The 21,095-nt window shown below is 48.5% G+C and overlaps 1 protein-coding gene across 2 annotated transcripts in view; it reads left to right on the forward strand.

The window, feature by feature from the left end:
• TRABD2A (TraB domain containing 2A) overlaps positions 1-21,095 on the forward strand; it is a 50,869-nt gene that overhangs the window by 18,617 nt on the left and 11,157 nt on the right. For both annotated transcript variants that reach the window (XM_055312522.1, XM_055312523.1), the window contains exons 3-4: positions 14,299-14,445; positions 16,925-17,099. In XM_055312522.1, coding sequence (XP_055168497.1) covers positions 14,299-14,445; positions 16,925-17,099 — 322 coding nt within the window. The remainder of the gene's footprint in view (positions 1-14,298; positions 14,446-16,924; positions 17,100-21,095) is intronic.

The raw sequence follows: 21,095 nt of genomic DNA on the forward strand, positions 1-21,095 counted from the left end.
TCGCATTACCCATCCCTGGGTTCCTTGACTGCATTCCAGGTGAGCCTCTGCTCTTGGCAGGTACATTGGGTAGACAAGGTTGTTTATCACTGAACAGAACATCCTTGTGGGGTGCTGCTGACTGACTTCTCAGGGAGAGGACAGCTCTGGGGATGCTCTGTACTGTCTGGGGCTTCAGTGGGGCCCCCAGTTTGCCTGGCCCCAGTCAGCTATGTTTGCAGTTGCAGTGGTGATAGTCAAAGACTGGATACTGTCTGAAGAGATGGCTGGTGTTATAGACCTGGCCCAGGCCCAGAAGTGATTCGGAGATGCTGTAGGGCCAAGAGTCATACAGGATGGCCCTGCAAATCCAGCGCTGGGCAGAGGGACCGTGTTTGTAGACATTTGAGACAATCTGCGACTGAGTCTGAGCTCAGGAGCTTGACACCTGCCTGTGCCCCTTCCCTGCCCTCCCTTCACTCTCCTGCCACTCCCACCTCCCTTCCTGGATTCCAACTTCCAAGGTCTTTGTCAGCTCCTCCTTTTGTCTTGGACTCCTGTTCTTGTCACCGTGTCCAAATTATGCAACTCTACCCTTGGTCCCTATTATGGACTGAGCTGTGTCCCCCTGACCAAATTCACATTTTGAAACCCTAACCCCAAGTACTTTAGAATGTGACTGTATTTGGAGAAAGGGTCTTTAAAGAGGTAATTAAGTTAAAATGGGATCACCAGGGTGGGCTCTAAATGAGTATGATCAGTGTCCTTATAAGAAGAGGACAGGGCAGCCCTGGTGGCATAGTGGTTTAGCACCGCCTGCAGTCCAGGGTGTGATCCTGGAGACCCAGGATCGAGTCCCATGTCGGGCTCCCTGCATGGAGCCTGCTTCTCCCTCTGCCTGTGTCTCTGCCTCTCTCTCTCTCTTTGTATCTCTCATGAATAAATAAATAAAATATTTTAAAAAAATAAGAAGAGGACATTAGGACACAGATACACACAGAGTGAGGACCATGTGAAGACATAGGGAGAAGACAGCCCTCTACAAGCCAAGGAGAGAGACTGCAGGAGAAACAACCCCTGCTGACACCATGATCTCTGACTTCCAGCCTCTAGAACCAAGAGAAAATACATTTCCGTTGTTTAAGACACCCAGTCCATGGTGCTCTGTTATGGCAGCCCAGCGAATGAACACGTCTTTGGTTCCCAGTTCATCTCTTAGGAACAGACTGGAAAAGCAAGAAGAAAACTCTAGTATTGTGCTACAAGGACCCATTTCCTGATCCTCCCCTCTGCTTATCCCACCCCCCCCCCTTGTCCTCTGTTTCTGTTTTCTACCTTTAGGGCAAGAATACCTATAATCTGAACTGTCACACCCACCACAGCACAGGGAAAGTGGGGAGGGAGGGCAGGGAGAGGTGAAAAATGTGTGACGTGGAAAGAGGAGGGTCAGAACAGCAGCCCAAAAGGAGGAACTGGCAAGGATCGTGGAGCAAGAGAGCGAGAGAGAGGCGGTCTCAAACAGACTCTGGGCTGAATGTGGAGCCCTAGGCGGGCTCGACTTCACAACCCCTTAGGTGATCACCACCTAAGCTGAAACCAAGGGTAGGGTGCTCAACTGAATGCACCCCCCTGGGGCCTCCAGGCTACTTTACTATTGAGCTGGATTTTCAAGGGGAGGCTAGGATTTAGAGAGGCAGGGGAAAATGAGGGAGACACTTCAAATGGGCCAACAGTGTAGGCAAACCTGGGGACCAGCATGCTGTGCTGGCCAAATGGTGGTGTTTGGGCTCCATGAGCACTCGTGGGATGGAGGGTGATGCTGGAAAGGGTTTGAGTGTGAGACTGGGAAATCTCCGTGCACGCCGGGTGGTTTTCAGGGGCAAGTGGGAGCTCCAAGAGCAATGTTGCAGGTCAGTGCACCTGGCAGCCAGGTGTGGGCTAGATGGGCTGCTGCCCCGGTCACTGCTGCAGGGTGTTGGAGTTGGCCTCTCAGTAGGAGCTCCCCAGCTGTTAGCTCAGGACCCAGGGTCAGCGAGAGGAAGACATGGTGGGACTGGGGCCTGAGCTCTCTGTGGACTGGAGTTTGTTCGTACGACAGAAACCTGACATAGATCTGATAACGGATATTGGAGAAAATACAAAATAAGGGAACATCCAGGAGCAGGTTGGACTCTAGAAGTCAAAGCGTGGGTAGCCATCTAGACGAACTGCTTGCCATTCCTGCCTAATTAGCCCCAGGAACAGTTCTGAGTGTGGTGAAGTGGGTGCAGTTCATTAGCTTTATTGTGCTTTTAATTTGGTTCTTTATAGTCTGTTGTTCTTGAAGCTTGCTTGTCTTGTCAGCACTTTAAAAAACTACCTTTCAGGGCAACAGAGGTTAAGAGAAGGGAGATTTCTGGGGAGGGGCTGAGATAGTCAGCAAGTGCTTAGCAGAGGTGGTAACTTTCACTAGGCCTTGGAGATAAGAGGTTGGTTATTTGTTCTTACTGTCACCTCAGCATTGTGTGGGGTTTGGGGGAAGGAGGTGTATCAGTTTTCTCTAGTTGCCATCCTAGAATACCACAGACAGGGGAGTGTAAACAGCAGAAATTTATTTTCATGAAGTTCTAGAAGGTCAAAGTACAAAATCAGGGTGCTGGCAGGGTGTGTTTCTGGTGCAGGCTGTCCCAGCTTGCAGATGGTCCCCTCTTCTTGCTGTGTCCTCACATGGCTTTTTCTGTGTGTGTGTATGGGGGAGGGGAGGTGTGAGGGGGGGTTTCTCTGGTGTCTCTTTCTCTTCTTAGAAGGACTGTAGTCCTGTAAGATCAGGGCCCTATCCTTATGACCTCATGTAACCCTAATTACCTCCTTAGGGGCCTTGTCTCCAAATACAGTCACATTGGGAGTTAGGGCTCCATCACGTGAATTTGGGGGTGGGTGGGCGACACAGTTCAGTTTAACAGGAGGCCCGTGTGCATCGGGGCAGGATGTGGACTGGGTGGAAGGGAGAGAGAGTGGTCAGGAGGCCTGACTGAGGAGAGAAGAAGGAGAGCAGAGGGGAGGGGATGGCAGGCCGAGTCCGAAGAAGGCCTGGTCAGCCTGGGGCATTCTGCTGGGTCTCTCCGGGTGCTTTCCTGGGATTCAGGGGCCAGCATGTCCCTGAATGTCACTGAAGAGAAGTTTCTTTCATCCTCACGCTTGAGTCCTTTTGCTGTGAAGAGCTCAGGTCCAGGTTCTCAGGAGTGCTCTTTGTCCCCCTGGAAAGCAGACCCCAGTGTGCAAACAAGTGTGTGGAAGCTGTATCTCCCGTGTCAGGCAGCATGTATAACCGCGACAAGAAAAGGAGCAGGGTTTCTCACCTTCTGGCTTTGAGGGCTGATCTAGACTATTCCCTGGGAATAGTCTCCTTTCAGGTACAGGAGGAGGAGGGGTTTTACAGAGTGGCTGGAAGGCAGAACAGAAACTCGCTTGAGGAGGGCATCCCTGCTGCTGCTGCTGCTGCCGCCGCTGCGATGCTCAGGTGAGGTGGGGAGAGGCGAGGACCAGAAACCCTCAAGGGGCTCGAAACAATATGGGGCGGAATGTTCTGAGGACAAGGAAGACCTTCCCCTACTGCTCTCCAGCTCTACTTCAAGGGGCTGAATGGCTCTCCAAAGTGAACTAAGAAAAAAGGCTCAACAACCCACCGCCCCAGAAGGTGAGGCCTGCGCCTGAACAGATGCGAGCGCCTTTGTTCCCGGAGCCGGGAGGCTGGTGGGGTGGTGCGGGGCTAATGGGAGCCGCAGAATGGGCGGTGCCTTTCATATGCAGAGCAGCCCTTTGATCTGAGGGGGATGAAAGTGCTGAAAAGTGGAGAGGCTCGATGGGGGGCCTTTGTCTTTGACAAAAAAGGCATCTGCCGGACCGAACCCCCTCGCCTGCTCCTTCAGCCCATGGGCTCCCGCAACAATGCCCCGACTGGGACCTGGGTCTCCCCACAGCTGAAGGAGTCTCAGGAAAGAGAAAGAAGCATGCTGCAAATGTTGGACAGGGAGCTTAATCGATTCTTTCCACAGCCCAGAAAGAAAGGGGGAGAGAAGGGCTGTAGGGAGGCAAGGGGAGAGCGGAAGGGGAGACATGGGGGGTGGGGGGAAGCGGGGCGGGGGTAGGGGGTAGCAGGAAGGAAGGATGGCATTTGAACCCTGGAGTAAATTGTCTGGTGATCAGCTTGTTATTTTTCTGAAGACAGTGCAGATGGGGTGAGTATGTGTCATTGGAAGGAGAGAGAAGAGGATTCAGCTAATAGGACGTGTTTTGGGGTGGCCTGATACTTTTTTTTTTTTTTAAAGACAGTATAAGGCAAGCACAATATGAAAGCAGACACCCATCCGGCTCACTCTGTTTCCAGAGGGAAAAGAAGGTCCCTTTTAGTCTCTGTGCTGTCAGAAACTCTATGCTAATTGGATTTTTAGCAGAATTGTAGTAAGTTTCCGTAGTTCTTCCCTTCCTGCTGTCTCTTACCCTTCTTGAAATCTTAACCAATGCTCCAAACGAAGCAGTTGGCATTTGGCCTAGACAGTTTCTGCTTATGGATGATTCGGTGGGGTAGATGTACTCCTTGGATATAAGCCTGATGGTGCTATATCATTGACTAGGATGTCCACCTAGGTCATGGGCATGCTTGGGAGGGAGTGGACAGCCATGTCCTACGTAGGACTGTCCCTTCAGGGGCTGTGGTTTGAGTAGGGGTTTGGGAGAGGAGGGAGCATGTGATTTTGGATTTTTTTGGAGGAAGCATGGTTTTGTGGATTTTTTTCCACTATAGGTGGAAAATGACCTGACATAGTGATCTCTGAGTTAGGGCGGGGGTTGGGGGCAGTAGTTAAAAGACACAGAGCCTGACTTTGAGGCTGTCTCTGAATCTTTTTATCTGAGTGGTGCTGTTATAACCAGGATAGGACATTCAGGAAAGTAGGTATGCTGGCTGTCCTTGCTTAGAGGTACATGGGTCCTAAGCAGTTGGGCCTCGCCCTGGAAGAAGTAGGCTTTGGACACCTTGGAGAGGTCAAGACTGGTCTTTTTTTTTTTTCCAAGACTGGTCTTGCTGCCCATCCTGCTATTCTTCTACCCAGTTTCTCACTGGAAAGAGCATGAACTTGGAAGGCCCTGGATCTGGGTTTGAATCCTGGCTCCCTCCCCATTTCTTATCTTTTTTCTTTTTAAAAAAGATTGTATTTATTTGACAGAGAGAGAGAGAGAGCACAAACAGGAGGAGTGGCAGGCAGAGGGAGAGGGAGAAGCAGGCTCCCCACTGAGCAGAGAGCCTAATTGGGCTCAATCCCAGGACCCCTGGGACCATGACCAGAGTGGAAGGCAGAGGCTTAACAGACTGAACCACCCAGGCACTCCCCACCCCCATTTCCTATCTTTTTGACCTGGGGCAAGATACTGAACCTTTCTGAGTCCAGTTCCTCATCTGTAAAATGGGGTTGACGAAATAAGCATCATAGGATTGTAGTCAGGAGCAAACGAGAGTATCAGTGCATGACAGACACTTGATAGAAGCTTATGGTTACCTTTGCTCCTACTGCCCTAAGTGGTTGGGCTTATTTGGTCCTACTCAGTATGCTCTTATACTCCATCCCTGTTGACACCCTTTTACACCCTTGGTTCCTCTTGCCTTGTTTGATTTCTTTATTCCTAGGTATTCTTTTCAAACTAGCAAGAGAAACCAGGACATCGTTGAAATTTAATATTATTTCTGAATCCAGTAGTTTGCCATCTTACTTACCTTTACTCCATGTGTCCCTCTTGGAGTGACTGAGTCGGGAGCCAATCTCGTTAGCGGTTGTTTCAGGATCCTGGTTTTAAGCCAATCAGCATGCAGAATTCCCCTGGCTACTCATTGCTGTAGGTAGGAGTATGTGTTGGCTCAAATAGATGGAAGACAGGAGAGGTTAGAACAGAGGTTTTCATTTGCCCTGGCTAGCCTTGAGTTTTCTAGTTATGAGGGTGGTCCAAGTATAAAGCGAGGGAGCCCTGACCTTACTACCCTCCTCTGCTTTTGCCTTTCTGCTCTGTGAGTTGGTTTAAACCAACTTAGGCTCTGTTTAGCCTGATTCCTACTGTTCATATAACTGCTCCATATAAACTTCACATTCCTTACCTGAAGTCCCCATTTTTCTTTACGGTTTTATCAAATATGTATTTTATTATTTTTTTTAAATTAATTAATTTATTTATTCATGATAGACAGAGAGAGAGAGAGAGAGAGAGAGAGAGGCAGAGACACAGGAGGAGGGAGAAGCAGGCTCCATGCTGGGAGCCCGACACGGGACTCGATCCCGGGACTCCAGGATCGCGCCCTGGGCCAAAGGCAGCCGCTAAACCACTGAGCCACCCAGGGATCCCCTCAAATATGCATTTTAAACAAGATAGTGTATGGCCTTGTGTTCGAATTGTTCTATAAATGGAACTATATTATGTACATTTTTCTGTGCCTTGCTGATTGACCAAAATTGTGCCATATTCATCCATGCTAATATGTGTGGCCACTGTTCACTTTTTTTTTAAAGATGTCATTTATTTATTAATGAGAGACACATACAGAGAGAGAGGCAGAGACACAGGCAGAGGGAGAAGCAGGCTCCATGCAGGGAGCCCGACGTGGGACTCGATCCCGGGTCTCCAGGATCACGCCGTGGGCTGAAGGCGGCGCTAAACCGCTGAGCCACCCCGGCTGCCCACCACCGTTCACTTTCACTGTTGTGTGGCATCTACCACAATTTTTCAGTTCTCTTCTTGATGGACATTTGAGCTGTGCCCAGGGTTTTGTTGTTTCAAATTAGTTTGCTATAAACATTCTCATAGTAGTCTCCTAGGACACACATGTGAGAGTTTCATTCCTATTTGCTCTGGTCTTCCTTTCTATTTAATTAAACTGTAGTAAGGAAAGCTGGGATGACTCTCTAGAGACACTTCTATGAGCCTTGATCTTTCTGCTCTGACTCCTCTTTAACCTGCTTTAAAGATTACTGTCTCCTTTCTCCTTGGTCTCAGAAATTAGGTACCTGGGATCTCCAACCACTTGCCACTGTCTGCTGGTTCCTTGATGACCCCCTCGCTGCTCCCCGGCACAGTCTTAGACACATTATTCCCTTCTACTAAGAGATGAGACCACCGTTTTTGTAGTAGGACTGGCTTCTTCAAATTCTTTGAGAGCCACCCCAGCGGGGTCTCTCAAGTCCCGGGTCACCCAGATTCTGTGCCAAGGAGAGCAATATTACAGTTCCCCAGGGAACATCCTTGTACACTTAATGCAGTGCACACTTGGGCTAGTATTTCTGTAGGAGAGATTCCTAGAAGTAGGACACACACATTTTCTGTTTTGATGGCTGCTAACAAATTGTGCATGTATGGAAACACACATTGTAATGACGTATATAAAAACGAGTGCACGGCAATCATGGAGAGACAGGGAGCTCAACAAGAACAAAGGACTTTGTAATGGTTAAAAACAGCCCAGAGTAGAGCAGAGTGCCTGCCTTGAGATAGCAAGCATTCAAAAAGGAGAGGCTTGGTACACCCTGGAGAAGCACTGGGAACCTCTCCAAGGTGGCAAATTTCCCAGTGGTGGCTTATTTGGCCCCGAGCCTTCCAAATGTGAGCCTCAGAGAATAACAAAGGTTTTGCAGGATCCGTCCCAAAGGACTGTGAGCCCATCACCTTGTGTGTTTGCTGAGACCTGCCACTACTAAGCTCTGCTTGTCCTCTGTCACAGAAACAGGCATGTCCATTGTACCTCCAGCTGGGGGGCCCTAGTTCTGCCAGGACCCTCCCCTGGTGGCCTCAGGAGATAAAAAGGAGTTTTTCCCAACAGGTAAGAAGTCCTCTCGTGTACCTAAAGGGACACCCTGAAAAGAGCAGGAATGGGCAGTCACAAGCTTCACGTGTAACTGCTATTTCATGTGGTTGAGGACGGAAATCTTGAAAGGTTCAAGCGCAGTAGCCTGGTTAGCTCTGAGGCCTTGGGGCCTTTGGTCCTTCTGCTGGTGACCTCTGGTGGCATGGGTAGCATGCTTTTCATGGTCATGAGCATGCTTTTCATGGGCATGGAGGGTGGGCTGATGGATGCCATGCCCATGGTCCCCATTTGTGATGTGTTGTGCACAGCAGTCCTTTCTCTTTTGCTGATCAGGATAATGTTGCTCTCAAACTATGATCTGTCCTTGAGTATGTGCTCTGCTTGTATTCTTGTTGCTGCAGGTCCCCTGGGAGGTGCGGAGCACACCCATGATGTGGCCGCTATGGGCCAGGTGCCGCTGTAACAGATTCACAGCTCTTGGCACCGCTTTTTTTTTTCAAAGATTTTATTCATTTATTCATGAGAGATAGATAGAGAGAGAGAGAGAGAGAGAGAGAGAGAGAGAGGCAGAGACACAGGCAGAGGGAGAAGCAGGCTCCATGCAGGGAGCCTGACTGACGTGGTACGCGATCCCGGGTCTTCAGGATCAGGCCCTGGGCTGAAAGTGGCACTAAACCGCTGAGCCCGGGCTGCCCAAGGCACCACCTTTTTATAACGGCAGGGAAACCTGTAGCTCAGGCTAGGTGGTGACTGTGAGGGTACATCTCTGGGACTTCCACCTCCACCTAGACTCCCTCTGTGGGGGTTGGGGAGGGGCTGCTGCTGTTATTATTATTATAATTGTAACCTAAGTCCATCATGCTAATGACTTTGCTGAGCTCCTCCAGGTTCCCATGTCCTCATATCCTACTGCCTCCACCTTCTGTCCTCTTCTCACTAATGCCTCTTGCTTTGCCCTCAGAGGAGTGACAGGGATCTTTGTAAAGTATCTCCCACTCAAGAACTTTTAAGAGAATTTTTTGCTCTACATCAGTGCAAGGAGCTTGGCAAGATAGTAACCATACAGGAGGCATAATTCTTGGAACTTACCCGAGCACTCCAAAAGCTGGAGTTGAGAATTTAGAATGTGCGTTTCTTCTGAAATGGTGTTTTAGGTGCTAGTTTCTAGGTTCGGTCACAGTTTTGTTTGCCTGAAAAATCTGTAGAAGCAATGCTGTTTCAGAAGCATGCTGGTCCCATAGCCCACATCCTTCCTGGTGAGGATATGAGTCAGACTCCAAAAACTATGGTGGGGAGAACTGTCATTCAGGGTCAGAGAACTGAGCCAGGAATTGAGTGCAGGGCAGTGCACACCAATGGCTCTCTGGAGACGGTTCATGTTTCAAAGAACTGGATGTGTTTGCTATTCACTTATTAAGGTTCTTGAAGCTCCAACCCTGACTTAATTCCATCAGTGACTCTCAGCCCTGCCAGCACGTGGAGTCACCTGCAGGTGAAGGTAGGTGGCGGTTCTGGCTACCGTAGCTGTAATGACAAAAGGTGCCCATAAGGGGGCAGTTGCACCGACTTATGTGGAGCTGTTACAAAGCATGGAACAGACCTGGATGCACTGTATATGGACGGATACGCAAGATTAAAAGAAATAAGCAAGCTCCAGAGCAGTGGGTAGAGCATGCCACGATTTATGTCAACAAGAAGTGGTGGATAATGAGTTGCAATCTGTGGTTTGGAAAACACTGGCTTAAAGGTTCATGGGAAAACCAAGTCATTTGAGTGTCTGGAGGACAAGGCTTATCTGAGATCTTGGAGAAATGAACCTGAGTCTTTGCAGGATTGTCTGAAATCTTCATCTGTAGAATTGTGCCTGGATTTCTCCTCGGGGCCTGCTTGTGTCAGCCTGAGCCTATAGTAGAGGTTCTGAAGATGAGAGAAGTGGAAAAATGTTCACCTTTAGCCCAGAAGCTGATCTATACCCTACATAGTTTTCAATAAGGATCAGATACATGCTGATCCATAAAGGGTCATAAAGGGTTGCTACATTCATAAAGGGTCTCATGACTGCCTGTAGATCTCACCGATAGTTAATAGTGAACTGAATGATAAGCACCATAGAAATCCTACGAAAGTATTTTTTCTGAGTGTAAATTCGCAGATGTTTAGAATCTCATACTCCCTGCACGTCGCCTTCCTCCTTGAGTACTAAGCATATAACCGCCAGCTTCATACAGAGAATGTGCAGCTTTCTGGGCCTGCGGGTCATGTCCCCGTGCTACTTAAATACATGTTCTAAGTGGCACTGTGCAGCATCTCAAGAACTCTTTCTTGGCGGTTGGGCTCCACAATCCTGCCACACTAGGGCAGCTTTGGACTGGGGGCAATTGGAGACATCTCTGGGGTGCCTTTGGGGCTTCTGCATCCAGTCTGCTTTCTCACTGGAAAGGCTGTAGGAAACCTTCATTTTGTCCCTTTTACCAGTCAGAAATTTCCTTTTTTTGTGATTTGCCATAGTCACTAATCTTTTTTTTTTCTTTTTAAAGGTTTTATTTATTTATTCTTGAGAGCTACAGAGAGAGGGGCAGAGACATAGGCAGAGGGAGAGGCAGGCTGCCCTCAGGGGAGGGGAGGCTCATGACCTGAGCCACAGGCAGATGCTCAACCACTGAGCCACGAAGATTTCCCCATAGTCACTAATCTTATTTTATGGATTGGGAGGTCTCAGGCTGCCTGTACTTTAGGAACGATGGAGGATAGCCCTGTTTGCCAAGCTCTGGCTTTCTCTTCCATGACTTTTTGTCTTATGGTATAATGTGTAGCTTCAGTATTCGTTCATGGAAAGGCATTTATTTGAGTGCTTGAAGGCACAAACAGGAGCACAAACAGAAAAACGGAGGAGCTATCTCCATACTTCTCTGTCTGTCTGCCTATCATGTGTCATCAGTCTGTCTGTCACCTTTTACACAAAGACTGTCCCTGGAAAGATACCCAAGCCACTGGCTGCAGTGGTGGTTTTTAGGGAGGGGGGGTTGGGGTATAGGAATAGGAGGGAGCCTTTTTTCTTAGTACTGTTGGAAATTTCTACTGTATTCATATGAACTACTAAAAAAAGTAAGCTAAGACTGACATGTTTTGACTTGTGTCTCCAAATGCTTACATTGAAGTCCTAACCCACGGGACCTGATAATGTGACCTTATTTGGAAAGTGGGTCTTTTCAGATGATCTAAGATTAGGTCATTGGGGTGGGCGCTCGTCCAACATGACTGTGCCCTTATACAAAGGGGAAATGTGGACACACACATGCATGGGGAGTACACCACATGGAGACTGGAGTTCTGCAGCCACAAGCCAAGGAAGGCCCAGAAGCCAGGAGACAGATGTAGAACGGATCCTTCCCTTCCCCCTTCAGGGGGAGCATGGACCTGCCAGCACCTTAATTTTGGACTTCTGGCCTCCAGAACTGTGACACAATACATTTCCGTTGTTGAAGCTCCCAGGTTGTGGTCCTTTGTTATGGCAGCCGCAGGAAACTGATAGAGCATGTGAGAAAATGTAGCAGAGACTCCAAAGAAGGGGACTGGACAGAGGGGAGGAGGGGCGGGTGGCAGGGAGCTGGTTAGGGGTCACGTGATGGGGAGCTTGCGTGGCCGAGGCCACTCAGCCAGGACCCTGTGTTGCTCCTTTGCCTGCCTTCCCTTCCTGGTCGGCTGCCTTGGCTCTCAGTTGGACAGGCTGCCCATTGTACCTGGGCTTTTTGGCTGCCCAGGAACAGTACCAGATGTGATCCTATAAGGCTAGGAGACCAGGTCAATGACCACACCCCATCAGGATAAACCTGGAAGAGGCCTCTATGGTTAATGTAACCCAATATCGCTGTTGCTAAGGAATTTGCTAATCTGTGAGTCACATCCTGATACCCTGAATTTGTCAGGCTGGCTCAGACTTTGCCAAGCACAGCAAGGAGAATAAATTACATAAGAATGACCAATAGTCATTAATTCTGGCAGACTGTGGGGCCTTTTGAGATGCCAAAGTAGTATCTGAGGCAGCTAGGTTTGGATCTCCACAGTTTTAGAAAGCTGACTTTGGGGCTGTGTATTGTTTTGTGCTCCCTGACTTGTGTTCTGAGGCCTCGAGATTTCCTGCAGAGGAACAGTGGGTAGTTACTAGTTATGGGGGTGGACACAGAAGGCCCCCCTGCTGGTTTGCCCCAAAGAAGGCATCTCCAGCAGTGTCTCTAAGTCCCTGCCCCTGGTTGCATGGAGCTTGATCATCTGAAGTAAACGTAAGGGGCATCTGGGTGGCTCAGTGGTTGAGTGTCTGCCTTCAGCTCATGTTGTGATCCCGGAGTCCTGGAGTGGAGTCTCAAATTAGGCTCCCTGCATGGAGCCTGCTTCTCCCTCCACCTATGTCTCTGTCTCTTTCTGCGTCTCTCATGAATAAATAAATAAAATCTTAAAAAAAAAAGTAAACATTAAGAAGCAAAGGCAAACATCCTGGCAAGGTTTTGGAAGCTTGTTATGAACAGGTGAAATGTCTTTAGGGTCAATGACATTTGACCACATAAGGGACTGAATAACCAAAGGTCTGATTTTACCCGCTGTGTGGGCCGCAAAGTCTTCTCCACTTTGCAGATCGGCCTGTCCACAAGCATGGGTGACTCAGTCTTCTCTAAATACCAAGAATACCTTCAGAAAAGCATTTTGAAGTCAATGGAAACTCTTGGAGGAAGGTCTGCAAGCAACAGATACCTGGGCTTGCCCTGAGTGCCTTTAGGAGAAGAGCAGAATCCATCAGCATGTGTTTATGAGCCAAGCAGAGCTTGAGGAGCTTGAGAACCTGGTTTAGATGAGACGTTGAGAGTACGTGTGAGACTTGGCCTGGGGCCCTGCAGACATTCTGCCCCTCCCCCTCCTCTCCAAACTTTGTTCCTCCAGCTAATCCTTTAGCCATTCCCAGGGGTGGTGAAGAGGTCCTGATAGTGTGGCTTTAGAATCCAGAGATTCAGCTTTGTAGAAGACTGAGTTTCCACAGACCATAATTTGTGGACATGCATCTGGGTGTATCTGTCTCTCTGTCACCTCATGTCATCAGTAGAGGGGTGGGGACAGGGCATGGCCCAGAAGGTCTAGGCCCAACAGATAGGAGAGGGACATTTGGAGAGGAGAGGAGGGGTTTTACAGATGGACCTGCCCCTGCTGCCTTTGGTTAAGGCCCCAGGACAGGGACAGCCAGTATCAGAGTAACCAAGGGCCACAGGGCCACAGGAGGAGGGCGTACAGCAAGCGTGTGCCGCCGTGGCCTGTGGCAAGCAACCCAGCAAGCCTCCCTGCCTCTTTGCTGCTCAGAATGAGGAGGAGAATGTGTAACAAGAGAAAAGTTAGGGGGTTGGGCCTGCATGGGGTCATTTGTTGACTTGAGACACATGATATGTCCTTTCCGGAGAACTGAAGAAAACTTCCTGCTGCAGAGCTCCCAGAGTGCTCAGATGGACCCCGCTCATCTGCTTTTCAGCAGAAGGGGAGGGAATACGCCAGCCAGGCAGTATCTGCACACCGATGACTGGGGTGGCCGGTGGAAGGGCCCGTGGAAGGTGCTATGTATGCACCCATCCCTGGGGAGAGCGAGAGAAAGTACCGCGGCATCTTCAGTGTCGTCAGGAGTCTTGTGGAGGGTGGCCAGCCCCGGTCCCACCTGGTGCCAGGATCCCACCTCCCAGCACTCCGGTGCTATGGAGAATCCACTGTTTTGTGAAATTACTTTAAGCTGGATTTTCCCAAAGGATGGTCCAGTGAACTCTTTTGTTGTTACGTGTGCCTCAAATAAACTTGGGAAGCCTGGCACACTCTCCCTTTGGGAAGAACTGCAGCTCACATGAGTACATCAGAGACTCTGAGAAATCCGGTACACATTAACCTGTTCAATTTTGTTTAGCCCTCGTTTCCTCCTTTTCCATAACTTCTATTAACATTCCACTAAAAAAAAAAAAAACCACAAAAAACCAAAAACATTCCACTGACCCAGTGACTCCATAAGCCAGCGGATGCCACACTGATGGTTAGAGTAGACTCGGGTATGTCATGCGTATATTCCTGTCCAGTCCTTTGCGTAAGTGAAGCTGTCATCGCATGGGTCTATCTGCGTGTCCCCAGCTGCCTCCTGCCTTTCCTCTCCAGCTTTTTCAGACGTCCATCTCAAGCCCTTCTCATCTCTTTAGCCCTTGGTGACTCTCAGGGGATACCTCTAGATGGTCTGTGTCCATCTTAAGGTGCTTCCTCCAATGTGACCTACAAGGGGCCAGCTTGGGCAGGACTGTCTCCTTTGCTTTGGACACATCTGGGGATTTGTGGTCCCCCCCCTTTTTTTTTTTATCAGCAGTGTCCATGTCCTTACTCAAGCCTGGACATGAGGCCATTACCAACCATGGACAAAAGAAATAAGATGGCAGCTAATGATTGCTGTGTCTGTGGACTTAAGAGGGCCCTGTGTTTTCTCTCCGTAGGTCCTCTTTGCTTTGAACCAGACCCTCCTACAGCAGGAGAGCCTCCGAGCAGGCAGCCTTCAGATCCCCTACACAACGGAGGATCTCATCAAGCACTATAAGTGTGGGGACCTCAGCTCCGTCATTTTCAGCCATGACAGCTCCCAGGTGAGGGCTCCTGTCCTCTGCCCAGCTCGGCGTGCATTTAGACACAAGAAGAGAGACATTACCTGCTGACACCTGGACCTTCTGTGTACAAAGGATTGAGGTCATAAAGGGCTCTAAAAATAAACTTGGGCAGGTTTATTTGTTTTTATTTTATTTATTTTTTTAATTGGACAGGTTTAGATGTTGAAGTAGCTACTGCAGCTAACATACATTTTTCATGATACGTGGGAACTGAGGGGCATTGATAAGAGTTAATTCTTGGATCCCAGGCAAAGGATGAAGCTTCAAAGGATCCAGTGTCAGGCCTCATGACCCCGGGCGTCCTCTAGAGCAGGGAAGGGATCTGAGTGCGAAAGCTCCCTGGCTGACTCCGGTAGCACTTCCGGGAAATGCTGGAATAGAACCTGGGCTGCAGCTTGCAATGGCTTCCAGGACACATGAACATGATGGGTTTGGATGTGTTCATGGCAGAGCTGGTGCAGTGAGTGACACACGGGACAGGCTTTACCTGTGGGCTGTCAAGGGGAAGGAAGCTCAGAGGAGTGCAGCCTCCCTACAGAGGGATATTTGTTTCTCTTTATCAACAAGCTTCCCAGGGAACAAACCATAGTTTCCTTCCCTCCCCCCACTAAGACCACGTGGCAGTGGCAAATGCCAGCTGAGCTTCTGAGATGGGGAGTGTGCTGTCTCCAGCACCAGGACCAGTGCCCTCATGTAAGAGGATGGTGTGAGGGATGCTGGGGGTCTGTTAGACCCAGGGCCTCTGTCATAAGGAAATATGCGTGAATGTAAGAGTTGGAAAAGGAATGGCGGCCTGGGGAGTGGGACAGTAGAGGCTGCATCTGGCCTCAGCAGTGCAAGTGTCAAAAGATAGAGTGAGCTTTCCAGAGAGCCTAGAATTGGAGGAAGTCAAACCCAGGCAAAGCAAGCAAGGAGAAGGGGGAACAAGAATACACTAATGAAGGAATAGTAGAGTTTATGGTGATGACAGCTCTTCTGTGAACTCTTGGTGGGTGTGGGGGAAGTTGGGAGACAAGTCAAGGTCAACTGGGGAATTAAAATTTGAAATTGCAGGAACAGCTAACATGGACAGGAGATTTGGAAGTTATATGGGCAAATGGGAAGGTTGGCGGGGCGGTCAGGGGTAGGTATCTTATGCTACCCTTTCCTGTGGCTCCTTCAGACCTGTGCTGCTCACAGGGCCCCGACCAGTGGTGTGGGGGTACTGGGGATGTGCCAGCTGTGGTGCCAGGAGAGCCGGACTGGTCGGGCTGAGGGTGAGAGCAGGGTGGCAGTGGGACATCCCCCTGCACACCCAGGGCTGCCTGTGGGGAGGGGCTGGTACAAAGGAAGTGCTGTGCTGAAGAGAGGGATGTGTGAGGAAATGGACAGAAGGATCTTACATAAATGACATGATTTTTAAAAAGTTGATAAAGGAGAAAAGGAAGGCTTTGAGTTTGAAGATGAAAAAAAATATCATTTCAAGGAAATAGCGAAAAGGGATCTGTTGTCTGTGAAATGGAACTTGATGGCTACGTTACAGAATGAGGACTTTCAGAAGGTCTTGGAGTGGCTACTGTGCAAGTGGGAGAAGCAGCCAGGGTGGTTACCCTGTTTTATAACTGAGGAAACCTTGTAAATGGTTAACTTTGATAAATCCCTGGGTAGAGGAGAGAGCACATGCCTAGGAGGAGGGAATCCAGATGGGGTGGGGAGAGAACTCAGTATGTCACTTCACTTACCCCTCACCTCACCTACACCTCATCTAGAGTCTCCTGCAAGCACCACCCCTGACTGTCACAACCTTGGTCTAAGAGCGCCCTGTTGTTAGCCAAAATACTGAAATTGGCTTACACGTGTACCAGAACCAGGTGAAATATTTGCCAAGAGGGCAAAGAACATTGGAGAAAACAAGAGGGGGACATGGGAATTGGAGAAATAATTACAATTACCATGTGTGGAATTTGGGAAACGGTTGAATGGTTAGAGGCATTCCCTGTATTTGGTAGTAGAGTCAGAATTATTGATTCTAAACTGTATGATTATGTAAAATTATTTTCCTGAAGAAAGCATGTGAGGATCAAACAAGTAAAAGCTATGGATGTGCTAGGCAAAGATACGGTCTCCTTATACAAACACATGGCGTCAAGCACTCCCATTCATTCATTCGTTCATTCATTCATTCTTTATTCTTTTTTAAGCACTCTCATTTAAATAGAGCAGAAGCACTGTTTAAAATAGCCCAAGAGTTCTTTCAGTGCACATCATCGACTATGCTTGTGCTTGGGTTACAGAGAATGATATCACAGTTTGAAGAAGTAGCAGGTGGGAGACTCCAAGAGTGGTGGGTATGCCTGCCTCCCCCTTCCCCTGACAGCAGCTTGCCTCCCTGGCCTGGGTGATTGGGCACTCAAATTAAGCAACTTTGTTAGTAACTCTGTTGCCCCTAACTTTTCTTTTTCTTTTTCTTTTGATGGAGGTTCCCAATTTTATTAACTCCACGCTGCCACCTCAGGAGCGGGTCACTGCCCAGGAGATTGACAGCTACTTCCGCCAAGAACTTATCTACAAGCGGAATGAGAGAATGGGGAAGCGGGTGAAGGCCCTTTTGGAAGAGTTTCCCGATAAAGGCTTTTTCTTTGCCTTTGGAGCAGGTGAGTCGCAGGTTACCTCTGATGGGACGCTGGGCTCCGATGCTCCTCCCACGGGAGGGAATGCTGAGGTGGGCCCCTGGTAGGAGATGAGATGAGTGGCAGCCACCTTCTTTGACTTATTTCACTTGTGAAGTAGCTCCAGCTGCTGCCTGAGTATCCAGCACGGTTGGAACTTTGCTGAGCAGGCTGGTACCTGTGACATCACCGTAGTTCTCTCTCCACATGGTGCTCGTGACACAGTCCCCTGGAAGCTGGGAAGGCATTTCTTTCTTCTGAACTCGTCACTTAATCCCAACTTCTTTCTGGTACCTTTCACTCTTTGAACTTCCAAATAAAATTTATCTTCCCTCTCCTCTCTGATGATGAGCCTCCCAGGTGGAAGGCCTTGGGCTGACATATCAGCTATTACCAACTACTAATAGTACACATGGAAACAGACTGGGAAAATGATTTCCTCTTGTGGGCTTTTTTTTTTTTTAAGATTTTATTTATTCATGAGAATACACACAGAGAGAGAGGCAGAGACACAGGCAGAGGGAGAAGCAGGCTCCATGCAGGGAGCCTGACGTGGGACTTGATCCCGGGTCTCCAGGATCACACCCTAGGCCGAAGGCGGTGCTAAACCCCTGAACCATCCGGGCTGCCCTCTTGTGGGCTTTTTGAAAGAAATTATCTCCTCTTCTTGAGTGATTCTATCACAGCTTTGCACCCTCCAGAATTAAAGACAGTAATGCCTGAGGCTGGGTAGTGTGCTGGCCTCGGCCTTCTCCTTTCAGTTCTTCCACTAGCTTCATAAACCTGGGCTGAGTGAGAGGTCCAGTATAATTATCACCTGATCCCAAGATCCTTAGATGTATTACATCTGCAAAATCTTTTTTTTTCCATATAAGATAACATTAACAGGTTCCAGTAAATAAGATGCAGATGTACTTTGGGGGACCATTTCCACAACATCTGAAAGTCAGTTAAGGTAATACCCCATATTAGTAGACTAAAGGACAATCACCACATGATGCTCTCAATAGATCTAGAAAAAGCCATTGATAAAGTGCAACATTCTTTCATGATAAGCACACTCATCAAAATTGGGCTAGGAGGGAACTTCATCAGCCTGTTACAGGGTTAGTATGAAAACCCCACATTAGCATATTCAATGGTAAAAGATGGGAGCAGTTCCCCCTAAGATGAGGAACAAGACATTGATGGCTCCTCTTAGCACATCTCTTCAACAATGTGCTGAGTGAAAGTTCTAGCCAGGAAAATTAGGCAAGGAATAAAAGGCATTCAAATTGGAAAGGAGGAAGTAAAACTCTCTTTTTTTTTTCCCTCAGGTGACATGGTTTTGTAGAAGACTGTAGGTAATTCCCTCAAAAAACTATTAGAACTAATAACCAAGGGTACAAGAAGGCAGGATACAAGATTAATATATAAAAATCAGTTGTGTTTCTGTACTCTAACAGTGAGTAATTTGAAAATGCAGCTAAGAAACCAGTTCCCTTAAAAAACATAAAAAAATACTTAGTACTAAATCTAACAAGTGACACATAAGATGTATGAGAACTAAAAAAGTCATTGAAAGGAGTCAAAGAAAACCTAAGAAAATGGAAAGACCTCTTATGGTCATGAATTGAAAGATTTGATAAATGTTGTTAAAATAACAATATTCCCCCAAATTGATCTGTATAGTCAATGTAATGTTATCAAAATCTCAGCTGATGAAAATGTTTTAAAATTCGATAGTGGTGATGGTTGCACAACTTTGTGAATATTCAAAACATAATCACTGAATTGTACACTAGAAGGGTGAATTTTAGGGGCAGCTGACTGGCCCATTCGGAAAAGCATGTGACTCTTGATCTCCAAGTCATGAGTTCGAGCCCCCTGTTGGGTGGAGAGATTGCTAAAACAATAGACTTGAAGAAACAGGATGATTTTTTTTGTGTGTGTAAATTATACTCAAATAAAACTGTTGTGGAGAAAATGAAAGGTTGGGCTCTACATTTCACTGAAAAATGAACAGTTTCTGCCTTTGACAGTTGGTCAGTCCCTTTGAGTTGTGTGAATGAATGGTTTTCCTTTTCCCTGAGTCTCACGTTCTGAATTTGGATTGCGCACTGTTCTGTGTTATATGGTGTCCTTGTCCGGCCTGTCTCAGCAAAGCTGTTAGCTCTGGCCCTGCAGGAACTAAACAGGAGTTAGGTCCCAGAAGCCCTCATGGTGCCTGCGGTGGGGGGTAGGGGGTGACGGTGGCCCTCTGTTAGGACACAGAGCTGGTGGCTTTATCCCAGAGGCTGTGCTGGCTCCTCCAGGATGGAAGGTTCCGACCCCTGAGGTGGCAGCTTTTGCTTTCCACTTCTGCTAGACTCAGTTGACATCTCAAAAGCTTTCCTGATGTCCAGTGGTGGACAGTGGGGCACTGGGTGAGAGGAAAAGTGGCTGCTCTGAGATGACCGTGACCCACCCTGTGGTGTGAGGCTGGGCAGCAGGTTGGCTGGCAGGTTGATTAGAGCAGATGGTGGGGCAGGCTCTCTGGGTGGGGACTCTGCTGGACAGATGGCACAGGTGAGACTGCAGCTTTAGGGCTTGCCGGATTCTCTGTGCACAGCTCATCATGTTGCCACTGCGCTGGGTGGAGGTCTTGCAGCTGCTGGGGATTTGGGGGTGGGGCGTGGCCTGGGTGTCTGCTAGTGCTAAATTCTCTTCCTGGGGCTGCTTTTTCCATTGCCTGAATACATTTGTCCTCCTGCCTTCTGAAGGCTGTGTTGACCAGAGGGAACCACAGAAATTCCTCTGGACACTTAGCTTTAGTGGTTTAAAATGTAAAAAGTCTGTGGTTCACAAACTTTTAATTGCAAAAGATCACCCAAAGCCAAAACCTCCAGAGTTTAAAAGCAAACAGAACTTTTGTCGTGAGGGTCTGGAGATAAAATTTAGAGATGAGAAATGGAGCTTTGGAGTAGGAGGAAAATTAAGTCAAACAGAATAGCTTGGTTCTGCGATGAGAAAGCATTGGTAATCGGGGCAGTTCGTTCACCTGACAAATACTGTTTTCATTGCTACTTGGTTGAGAGTGTGGACTCTGGAGCCAGACCACTGGGGTTCGAGATGCGGTCGACTTCATCTTGCCTGCCTCTTCCTCACCTATAAAATGGGGATAATAATAACCCTTATAGGGTTGTTGAGGGGGGGGAGGTGATGTGTAAAGCACTGTACCTCCTAATGCTCAGTGAATGTTAGCTACTTTCTGTGATCACTCCCTGCTGGGTGGGGGTGGTAATGGTTGAGGGAGTGAGGGTCCCAGCAGCACTCTGCAAGCTCAGTAGCCACCCCGCCTCCTTCCACCCCCTAGTCTAGGCATCATCTTTTATTTATTTACTTATTTGAGAGACAGAGTGCATGCACAGGAGCAGGGGTAGGGGGGTGGGGGTAGTGGCAGGTAGGGAGGAAGGGGAAGGGTGAGGGACAAACAGACTGGCCTGAGATCATGACTTGAACCAAAACCAGGAGTTGGAGGTTTAACCAGCTAGGCCACCCAGGTGCCCCCAGGCATAATCTGCACATGAGTTTACTGCACTTCTGCGCCAGGGCCGATGGGGGCCTTGCCAATGTCCCTTTCATCTGAGCCAGTTGCCCCTCATCAATCTTGGGGTCAGAGACTCTACAGTTGAATCCAAGAATGTAGTACAGCCTAGTACTTTCTGCCACAGTCACCACCCTCAGGATCCCCAGGCTCCCAGAGGCTGATCCAGGTTTACCCTGCTTCCTAGAGCTGTGGCAACAGGACACGGGAGAGACCTACAGACTGCACGTCGCCTCTCCTGCAGCGTGGATGTACCTTTATTCACTGTCCCAGTCTCTGATTATTGGCTATCAAGGTGTCAAAATTGCATGGACTCTGCTGCTGCTTAAGTGAAGTCCCCAACCCGTTTTCCCTGTTTTTCAGTTTAAAGTAGAGATAATAACAATCCCTCTAAAGTTTTGCCCAATCACACGATG

This window comes from Nyctereutes procyonoides, unplaced genomic scaffold (assembly GCF_905146905.1).
Source record: "Nyctereutes procyonoides isolate TBG_1078 unplaced genomic scaffold, NYPRO_anot_genome, whole genome shotgun sequence".
NCBI classification, from domain to species: Eukaryota; Metazoa; Chordata; class Mammalia; order Carnivora; family Canidae; genus Nyctereutes; species Nyctereutes procyonoides.